At 32.1% G+C, this 10,988-nt stretch overlaps 1 protein-coding gene across 4 annotated transcripts; it reads right to left on the bottom strand.

The window, feature by feature from the left end:
* Window positions 1–213: 213 nt before the first annotated feature.
* LOC104597946 (uncharacterized) lies at window positions 214–5,322 on the bottom strand. 4 transcript variants are annotated; one of them, XM_010259745.3, is made up of 5 exons: window positions 5,128–5,322; window positions 3,128–3,272; window positions 2,976–3,044; window positions 1,580–1,686; window positions 214–963 (listed from the first exon to the last, which is right to left on the bottom strand). In XM_010259745.3, exons 2-5 carry the CDS (start codon window positions 3,261–3,263, stop codon window positions 409–411), a joined length of 867 nt encoding a protein of 288 aa, XP_010258047.1. In that variant the 5' UTR covers window positions 3,264–3,272; window positions 5,128–5,322; the 3' UTR covers window positions 214–408. The 4 variants fall into 4 exon arrangements, with proteins under 4 accessions (XP_010258047.1, XP_010258048.1, XP_010258049.1 ...); XM_010259746.3 differs by lacking the exon at window positions 5,128–5,322 and adding an exon at window positions 4,957–5,103; XM_010259747.3 differs by lacking the exon at window positions 5,128–5,322 and adding an exon at window positions 4,932–5,050.
* Window positions 5,323–10,988: the final 5,666 nt, after the last annotated feature.

Here is a 10,988-nt window from a genome sequence, read left to right on the forward strand (position 1 = left end):
GTTTCAAACATTAACTATTTCCTGGATCACCATTTTTTCCTATATGGCACTGATGTGATACCATTGCTCCAGGAAACGGCAACGATGCCAAACAGCGGCTAGATAAATGGAGTACAAACGGTTCAATGGTCAGAGCCATGTGTACCTTTAGTTTTGACGAAGACGAACGAAAGATGATTCTTTCCATTTGCTAGAGCAAAAACAGTTGCTATCTAGAAGGAATAGTAACAACTATATTATAGTAATGACAAGTTATTTGCCAACTTAATATTATCAAACAGTTGCCTTCACTTTGGCGGTCCAAAAAAACAAACATCAAAAGAAATTTAAAGGAAACATGGAAGAAAAATCAGGTTAGACTAATGACAGTAATCCAAGGGCTAATAATTCTTTCCTCAGCAGCACCCATCAGGCCCTCTTATTTGCATAGTCATCAGGCTCATCATCATTGTCATCGTTGTCTCTAAAATTCTCGCCCGTGCCGCTTTGATTATTAGTTGTGTATTGATCTCCACCACCATATGACATTCCGCCGCTACTACCATATCCACCACCTGCAAAGCTGTTCTCGCCACCTACACTACTGCCCATATAGTTATCACTGCCACCGCCACTCCCTGCAACACCATAATTTCCACTGCCGCTGACATTGGCATAGCCACCAGAGCTTCCACCGTCACCACCAGTGCCATAGCTGCCACTAGCACCACTTCCACCGTAACCCCCACTACTGTAACTACCACTGCTGCCACCTCCGCTGCCAAAGTTGTCACCACCATATCCACCACTACCGGCACCGCCATAACTGCCACCACCACCATAACTGCCACCACCACCATAACCACCACCACCATAACCACCACCACCATAGCTACCACCGCCACCATAACCACCACCGCCACTGCGGAATCCTCCAGCCCTATCGGCTGCATAATTCACCCTCACCCTTCGACCATGAAGTTCCTGGTGAAAAAGCAACGAGTCATCAGAGAATTACCAGTTGAAGTTTATTTTATGAACGTCCGACTATCATTCCTCAAAATGGCAAGGAAAAAACCCTGAGATCAACCTAGTTACCATATACCAAATAGAAGCTATGTAAAACCAACTTCACAAACTGATCTTAATTCTCACATGTGCATTAAAAAAACTGATAAAGTATCCATCATTTCGAGCATTAAAAAAACTGAATTGAGATGCAGTTTTACATGAATTATAACCACTTATTAAGCAAGTGCCGGGGGGGGGGGGCTCAGGTTGGACTTTTGTCAAAATTTGAATGGGCCCGGGGTTAAATGCCTGCACATATTGGATCAAAAAAAGCCAACAATACTTTTAAATGCCTCAAATTTATGAGCTAATGAATGATGAACATGATAGGATCCACACAGTTTATTCAGCATGACTGTTCATATTGGATCGTCCGGATCATCACTCAGTAGAAATGCATATATATCTGATACCAACGCGTAAACAATATGTACGTATCAGAAAAGCTTAGCTATTTATTTCCATGACATTCATGCAATCACCTAAAAAGCACCAATAAATGACAAGATGCTAAAAGAAGCCATAATACCTGTCCATCCAAGGCTTGAATGGCACTGGAAGCCTCCTCACCAGATGTATAAGTAACAAATCCAAAGCCCCTGGATCTACCAGTTTCACGATCCATGATCACTCTTGCTGCAAAGAATATTATGCTTATCAAAAAACAAAACCAATGTGTCATGCAATACAAAAAGGGAAAAAAATGGAAAATACACCTTTCAACACACAAAACATGTAATCAATAAGCTGCCATAACTTGAATAGTTGTCAAATCAAGACATGTTCAAATATTTGTATTATGCAAAAGTAGTAGTAGTGGTCACTCTAAGATCTCTCATGTGCAGCTTATCTGTGGTATGTAGGGCACATATTTACCGGTGTCAAAAAGAATCCATGCAAATCCAACACATGGCAATCCAATCAAAAATCACAAATAACACATTCATTGTGCAACTTTCACTAGGGACACAAGAACAGAAGCCCCAGCATTGTCCTCAGAGGATTATTTTTATGAAAGTACTCCAAAGATATTTTACAACAAGGAAACTTCACCTAAGAGTCTCCAGATGAGCATGATACACAAACTCAACTTATATGCTAAATGCCACACAAAATGTTTAAACATTGATATAAGACAAACGCATGTAATTGTGTTTTATCTATCAGACCACAACTTGTATCTCACAAGTCAGTAGCTCAGTCCAGGCCTAAAGAGACATTATTGTAGCTATGCAATAAAAAACTGGAAGACAAGATATTTTACTTCATTGGCTACAACATTTCCAGACTATATTACACAGAAACTTCAAGATGGGTATTGTAGCCACATTGAATTATGGACTAATCTGAAACTGAAACTTAATGGAATCTTATAATTGTTGAATTCATAACATGTGATTACCTCAAACCATTAGTTTTAGAACAAGAGTTGGCTGTGAATTGTTTACTTGTTATTTAGTACAATCAAATACATAATATTTTAAATTTTTATGTTGCTCGCATTGATTTATGTTTCTATATTAATTCGTTTTCTATCACAACCAGCATTCCTTTTTTTTTCTGAAAGATGGATAAAGGATTTCATTAAAATACAAAAAAAAGGGCATGCGTGCAGGTGTGAGGACAAAAGAGGGATTCATTTGGAGTCGCTAAATTATAATACACCAGGCAAGTCCCTTAGTCCTATGTCAAGATGAACACCTTATAACATATCTGGTTCCAACAAAAATACCATATCCATGTAACATGATCACTGGATATGCAGCTTCTTACTTTCCCATTAGTCACCATTATAACAGGGTTAACTCCATAGCTGACTTCCTCAGAGAATGGTCAATATAACATTGGCAATTTTACAAACAGAATGCCCAGAAATATGACTGGAACAAATGGGGAAAAAGATTAAAGTATTAAGGCATATGTACCTTCAATTACTTCCCCATATGCAGTAAAAGCTTCCCTCAGACTCTGGTCATCTGTGCCATATGAAAGACCTGCAGCATTAAAGTTTAGGATCATCAGTCATGAAAACAAGATCTGACATTGTGACTTAACAAAAAAATGAGAATGAACAAACCTCCAATAAAGATCTTTGAAGATGACATGCATCTTATGGCTTGGAATATAGATGGAGTAGATGGTGACAATTCCAAACTGATTTGCTTGCCTATTGTCTGCTTAAGTAAATTTCCAACTTTACCAAGGAAAGCCATTGTTGGAGCCTGTACAAAAGACACAAACAACAAGTATTTGTCATATTTGCTTATAGATATATAGAAATGCATGGACATGAAGAACTCTAATAATCCCAGAGGTACCATCATAAAGTCACCTGTTGTAGATAAAATGCAAAGGGAAGATTCATTCATCCAATTATTCATTCAATACATGCCTCCAAAGAAGTAGGCATCTTCAATGACATCACAGATAGAACACAATACATAACCATCAATAAGGACATCTTAGAAGATATCAGTTGAGTAGAAGTGAAGATTCACTTTGATAGAATTAATAAAGCAAAATATGGCACATGTAATTTGACAATCAGAAATACAGGACTTTTGATAGTTCAGTTTGGGCTGTCACAATGTTTTAAATGATCACATCTAACCTGTCCCTGCAGATATCTTTTTTCTTCTCGCAGATCTTAGAAAAGACTTAAGTTGGTTTTTGTCATATAAAATTTAATTATATCTCCCATACAGAGAACATTGTAGTTTACTATCTTGTGAGCAAGAACTGTCCTAAAAGGTTTGTGGCTGGAGTACTTTAAAAGAGCAAGGTGCAAGGCACATGTCTTTTCAGAGCAAGGCATGAAAATGCCAAAAAAACAAAAAAAATGAATAAACATAATATTAATTCTAAATATAAACTTAAATTAAAAAAAAGTTTAAAAAACCCATTATCTCAAATTAAAATACATAAACACAACATGTAAAACATATTTAAAATGAAAATTTACAAATAATTAACCATAACGTATAAAAATTATTCAAGCATATAAAACTCTCGATCTCTTTAACCTTTTCCCAATTGCACGACTTCAAATAACTAATGTGATGTAAACCATTTTGCATTCTTGGGTCTAAGCGCAATGCGCACAAGGTGCACACCTTTTGGAACTACTGCACCTGGGGCCTAGGCAAGGTGCATACTTTAAAGTGCACCTCAGCTCTGCATCTAAGCACGCCTTTTAAATCACTTCGGCATTGAACTCCCCCCTTGGTTATGCTCATTGCTGCACCGTAGTGGTTTTCTGTTTTCGTTCTGATTGTCCACCTTTGATGGATACTGGGAATATTAGTTATGAATGATGTTCGTTTTACAAAGATTAGAAAGACAAACAGAAATATAGGATAATAAGCAATTATCATGCACAATCTGGGCTAAAGAACAGAACCAAACCGCAATACCTGTATGCATAAAATGAAACATAGAATGTCATGAGTTCCCAATCCCAACTTACAAAACCAGCTAAAAACCTATACAGAGCACGGGCATGATGAGTCCCACTCTGCACGCCCAAATGGTCAAAATTAATGCAGAAAGGCAGTTGCAAGAACACGAGAAGGGAGATGGACAGAGAAAGAACAGCACCAACATTAGGACCGCAGTGTAAAACAAGTAAAAGTCTAACTTTAGGCGAGTAGCAACCTTAAAACATGAAAGCCTACCTATTTCATGAAAATAAAAACAGAAATAGGCAATCAAAAAGTGAAAGAAAAAGGTAGAACGATACAACACAAGTTTTTCCCATTAGTAGATGTCTCCAGTCTCGACAAAAAACACCGGAACAGCTCAAGAAACAAAAAATAAACCTTATACAACATCACCAACAAGTAGTTTATTCTTCCAAGTTGAATAAATAAACAGAAATAAACCTTAAAAGAAGTGATTTATCTTAACTAATCTACACTATCGTTGCAAACACCAGTGGGCGGCACAGGTTTGAAAGAACAGATTGCAATATCAGGTGCTCTGATCAACTCCAAATGAATCAAACCCTAGAAACCAAGACCATGTATAAAGTAAACAGAGCAGAGTTAAAAAGTAATAGAAGCTACACATACGCCTTACCTTCTACTTCTATAGATTCGTCGAATCCTTCTCTGCCTTGTTCTTCTTTCCTAAACCCTTAGAAAGGTTGATCAGGGAGAGGGTTTACGAGATGCCAACGTGGGTTTATTTATCGGAATTTTGAATCAATCTGATTCGTTCAAATTATAGTTGAAAGGGACAGACCGTCCGATGGAAATGACCACCGATGTCATTTTGAGGGTACTTGGCGCTAATATCTGAAGCTCTCGGTGAGTTTTGTCCGACCGACCATTTTACGTTTTGAAGACGATAATAATAATATTATCAAAATAACTCCAAAAATAATCTCGCTCTCTCTCTCTATATATATATTAAAATAAAACGGTCAATAAAAAAAAAATTCTCCTTATTTTTTAATTTTTTGTTTTTTTTATTTCATATCATTTTTTCAAACAATGAATGAGACGCATTTTCCCAATAACCTAAATAATTTCTTCTCCTAAAATTTATCCTAAACTACTTTCTCCACTTTCTCTAAAATTATCTCTAATTTCTATTTACCTTCTAAATTAACAGGGACCGGTGCGATGCACAGGAAAATCTGAAAGATTTAATAATTTTATTTTTTATTTAATGTCGATATATAAAAAAAATTATTGTTAATTGAATATGAACAAATATCTTTTAATAAATTTAGTTTTATTAATAATTTGTAGTAATTTTAATATTTTGTATTCTTTTTATTATTTTTAAATAAAATTTTGATTAATTTTAAATAAATAAAAATAATTATAAAAACTAACATTTTTATTAATTCTACTAATAATTAACAATTATATAGGAATGACAATAGGGTGGGTTTAGGGTAGGGCACCCCATCCCTTTCCTTGCCCCATAGTCAAGACACTTTACCCCATCCCTTTCCTTGCCCCATAGTCAAGACACTTTACCCCATCCCTAGTGTCACACGGGTTCAAGGTAAGGTAACCACTCCTCAATGTATTTGGGGGGTCAGTTTGGCACAGCCGACGGCCCGTGCCATGCCGTGGGTTGGGCTGGTCCAAGGGCTGGGCCTTGGGACAGGCCATGCCACACACCAAGCCAAGCTCAAGGCAAGGCACCCGCTCCCCATCCAAGGTTTTTAAAATTGGACCGGATAGGGAACTGTTATGGGGTCAAATGGTCCAACTGTTCGATTTGAACGGATGACTTGCTTTGTCAAAAAAAAATTAGAAAAACAAAAAAAAGGACAAAAACTGTTGTCCAGGTTGACGGTTCAACCTCCCAAGTTAGCAGTTCGCTAACTAAATAAAAAGTTTTTGGACAAAAAGCGATTTTGAGGTGAAACGGTGTCCAGTTCCCAGTTTTTTTGGTCTAACCGTCTGGTTTGATCTAGTTTTGAAAATATTGTCCCCGTCAACCCAATATTCAATTTGATGATAGAAACAATCAAAATGATATATTGAGTATTAACCACATGGTAAATTTCTATTATTGTTAATTGAAAGATTTAATAAATTTTCATTCAATCAGACCACAACCACAATCCCCACCCCCGACCACAATTTCGATCGGGGATTCCTATTAATCCCCGTCCCCACCCCCGCCCCCGCCCCGCCAAAACAATCCCCATCCCCAACCCCATTGGGTCAGGAAAGTTAGGTCCCCATCGAGGATGGGGAAATTGTCATCCCTAAAAGTGTGTCCTAATAAATGACCCTAATAGAAACACATAAGAGTATACAATTGTTTTATATTTTTAACTTTTTAAATAATTAATAATTATTCATATTTTATATGCTACTTTTAATAATTTTTTTATAATACAAAAATAACAATAATTAATTTCAGATAGATTTATTTATCAAACTGATGAAACCAACTAGCCCAATTAACTTGATATGAGTTAGTCGGTTTTCTAGTATTTTAGGTTGGCTTTGGTTAAAAAATTTCTCAATTCGACCAAGTTGGATCAGTTCCACTTTAGCCATTTGTAAATTGACCAAAATCGAACGACCTAACCATGGATATATATTAATATTTTATATTTTAAATATAATTTTTAATATAAAAAAGTGGGAATTTTCCCATATTTCTTAGTCGAAAATGTTTTATATCATAAATCTAATTTTTAAATTTATTATTTAATAATCACATTGTAATTTTTTAAATTAAATTAAAATTTTAAGTTTAAATCTTTTGAACAGACTGACCAAACCAAAAAATCGACCCAAACCAATACAACTTGAGTGGGTCGATTTTCACAAAAGGTTAGTTAGTTTCACCTAACCAACACCCTAAACTGACCAAGTCAATTTGGTGACCAAAAAGCCTACAACCGCATTGAACCAACTCATGAACACTCATAATTTCTGCTAAATTATTAGTCTTATCTCTAATAAATAACAATAGTTTAATCTCCAATAATTATTGAAAATATATAGCAAGAATACACAATTATTGAAAATATATATAATGAAAACTACAATAATTACAAAAAATTACAAAAATACAATAAGTACTAAAAATATATTAACTTAGTCAATAAATAGTATAATCTCAAATAATAGTTTAATCTCTATTAAATATTAATTAATAACTTATAACATAAACACAATAAATACAATAAGTACAATAAGTACAATAAATCAAATTTAAAAATTTCAACTATAGTAATTTAATCTCCAATAATTATTAAAAATTTTCTATTAAATAACTAAACAAAATAAATTTATATATACTTATTGAAAATACATTTATCACAAAAGACAATAAATATTAATTTTAGTATATATAATTATATAATAAATATAGATTAAGAGTTTAAAATATTATTAATAATTTTTTTTTGAAAGTTACTTTCTCGAATTATTACTTGATATAAGTGAAATTAATTATTTACAATACTATGTAAAAATATTAAATTATTATTAATTTCAATATTATGTTATAATTATTTTTCTACTTTTTAGATTTTTTAAATTTATTACGTAATTTATTTATTTTAACTATTTAAAATCTAGTTATGTTAATTATTTTATTATTTAAATCCTTAAATAATATGTAAAATATTTACATTTTAAAATATTAATTGTATACTGAATTTAATTATCCATAAAATCATAATTTATACTATGATTACATAATTTTATTATTAAACTTGTAATATATTAAATTATTATTAATTTAAATATTATATTATAATTATTTTTCTACTTTGAAGAAATTTTTAAAATTGATACATAATTTCGTTATTTTAACTATTTAAAATCTAGTTATGATAAATATTTAGATAATCTATAAAATATTTAAATTTTTTTGTTATTTGAATTTAATGTATTTAAAGCTATTGCATATTATTAGATATTTAAAAAAACATTTAAATTGATAATTTAGAAAAACATAATTTAAATTGTTATTACATAATTTTGTGATATATTTTGTAAAAGTATAAAATTATTTTTTTGTGTTCTTAATAAATATTTTAAAGTTATTTTACAACTTTGTTAGAATATTTAAATAATTCTTAATTTTTTAATCCAAATTTTCTTTAGATAGATATAGATAAAAAGTAGGGGAGAGGATAAATAAGAATTAGAGATAATTTAGTAGAGAAACTCTGTACTAAATTCGAGATAATTTTGGAGATAAATAGGAATTAGAAATAATTTAGAAGATAAATAGGAGTTAGAGATAATTTTGGGGAAAGTGGGGGAGGTAGTTTATGAGTAATTTTACGAGAGATTATTTAGGTTATTGAGAAAGTGCTTCCCATTGATTGTTTCAAAAATGACATGGAATTAAAAAAAATGAGAAAATAGATAAGTAGCTTTTCTAAAAGGAGAGACATGCTGACGTGACAGGACCAGTTTTAAGAGAAGCTACTTATTTATTTTCTCATTTTTCTCATTTTTTATTTTTTTAATTCCATGTCATTTTTTAAACAACCAATGAGAAGCACTTTCTTAATAACCTAAACAATCTCTCGTAAAATTACTCATAAACTACCTCCCCCACTATCCCCCACTTTCCCCAAAATTATCTCTAATTCCTATTTATCTTCTAAATTATCTATAATTCTGATTTATATCCACAATTGTCTCTAATTTATTAGAGAGTTTATCTCCTAAATTATCTATAATTCCTATTTATTCTCTCCCCTACTTTTTATCTATATCTATCTAAAGAAAGTTTAGATTAAAAAATTTAAGAATTATTTAAATATTCTAACAAAACTATACAATAACTTTAAAATATTTATTAAAAACACAAAAAATAATTTTATACTTTTACAAAATATATCACGAAATTATGTACTAACAATTTAAATTATGTTTTTCCAATTATCAATTTAAATGCTTTTCAAATATTTAATAATATGTAATAGCTTTAAATAAATAAAATTCAAATAACAAAAAATTTAAATATTTTATAGATTATTTAAATATTTAAAAAACTAAATATTTATCATAACTATATTTTAAATAGTTAAAATAACGAAATTATCTAATAAATAATTTTATATTTTTACAAAATATATCACAAAATTATGTACTAATAATTTAAATTATGTTTTTCCGGATCATGACTTAAGTGTTTTTCAAACATTTAATAATAGGGTAAAATACAAAAACCTCCCCTGAAGTTTTTGACAATCATAAAAACCTCCCTATAGTTTCACTTTAACAAAATCCTCCCCTCTACTTTTGAAAAATTCAATAAATACCTCTCTTCGGTCAATGACCAAGACGAAAAAGTTAAAGAGATGATCATTTTTTTTCAAAATACCTATTTCACCCTTTTACGAATTAATGTGCATATGTTTTTACTAAAATAATGTTGTCTCAGCAACTTCATAATAACATTGCTCATCTTCTTCTTCACCATGCACAGCGGCAGAATGGCAATGCATTCCCCCCTCCAAACACATCACATCTTCCGATACCCGGACCATTGAATTCGCACCGGATATCCAGTACACCATCTTGCTCTGTAACACCAGATCACCTTGCAGCTAGCGTCGAATTCCAATAGGTTTTCTGATATCTTCTTCAGCATTGCCGTGCTACTACTTTGGCTTTTCCGGTCCTCGATTTTGAATTCCATATGTGTTTTACCACCAGCTCCTTCCCGTTCCCCGGAATCCTCTTTTATCAAATTCAATATATCTTCTTCGTTGAAACTCAACACACAAAATGACGTCTCTTGCTTTTTATGAAAATGAAGCACTCAAGCAACGCTATCAACACAACAATTCCCGCTACGAAGCAAAATACAAGTGTAAGGAGCCCCATTGAACTACCAGAATCTAACAGATAGGGACCATCGATGTCTTTGAGAATTATTTGATTTTATGGGCTGACAAAAACAATGACAGAATTTATATAAACATCATTTTTAAAGTGAGATTGGATATAATGAAATCTAAAATTTTAAGTTTAGAAATATCTCAAGTGCATATATGTTAAATTCATGGGAATATGTTTCCAGTTATGTCTGTGATTTTAGAGTGTTCATAGCGTTTTTGCTTTCAATAGCTTATCCTTTCTAAAGCGCAACATTTAAAAGATCAAGTGATCAACCACTTGTTCAACAAGCCTTCAAGGTGTAGTCAACATGTTGGGTTTGGATTGGGTCCATGTAGAACCGGGACCAAAATAATAAATATTAAGAAATTGGAATCGAATAGGGTCTGTAATTTTAGACCCTAAACCAAACTGATTGGTTGTTGGAACAATTAAATCTGACCCACAGACTTGATTATAATAAACCTACTAAAAAATATTATAGATTTAAAATATAATTTATTTAATATATTATGCATTTAATACATATAATATTATATTATATATTATATATGGTCCAGGTCGGGTTTGAGTCAATTTAGGACTGAGTGAAAC

The sequence above is a fragment of the Nelumbo nucifera genome, chromosome 4 (assembly GCF_055504915.1).
Source record: "Nelumbo nucifera cultivar China Antique chromosome 4, China Antique-T2T, whole genome shotgun sequence".
NCBI classification, from domain to species: Eukaryota; Viridiplantae; Streptophyta; class Magnoliopsida; order Proteales; family Nelumbonaceae; genus Nelumbo; species Nelumbo nucifera.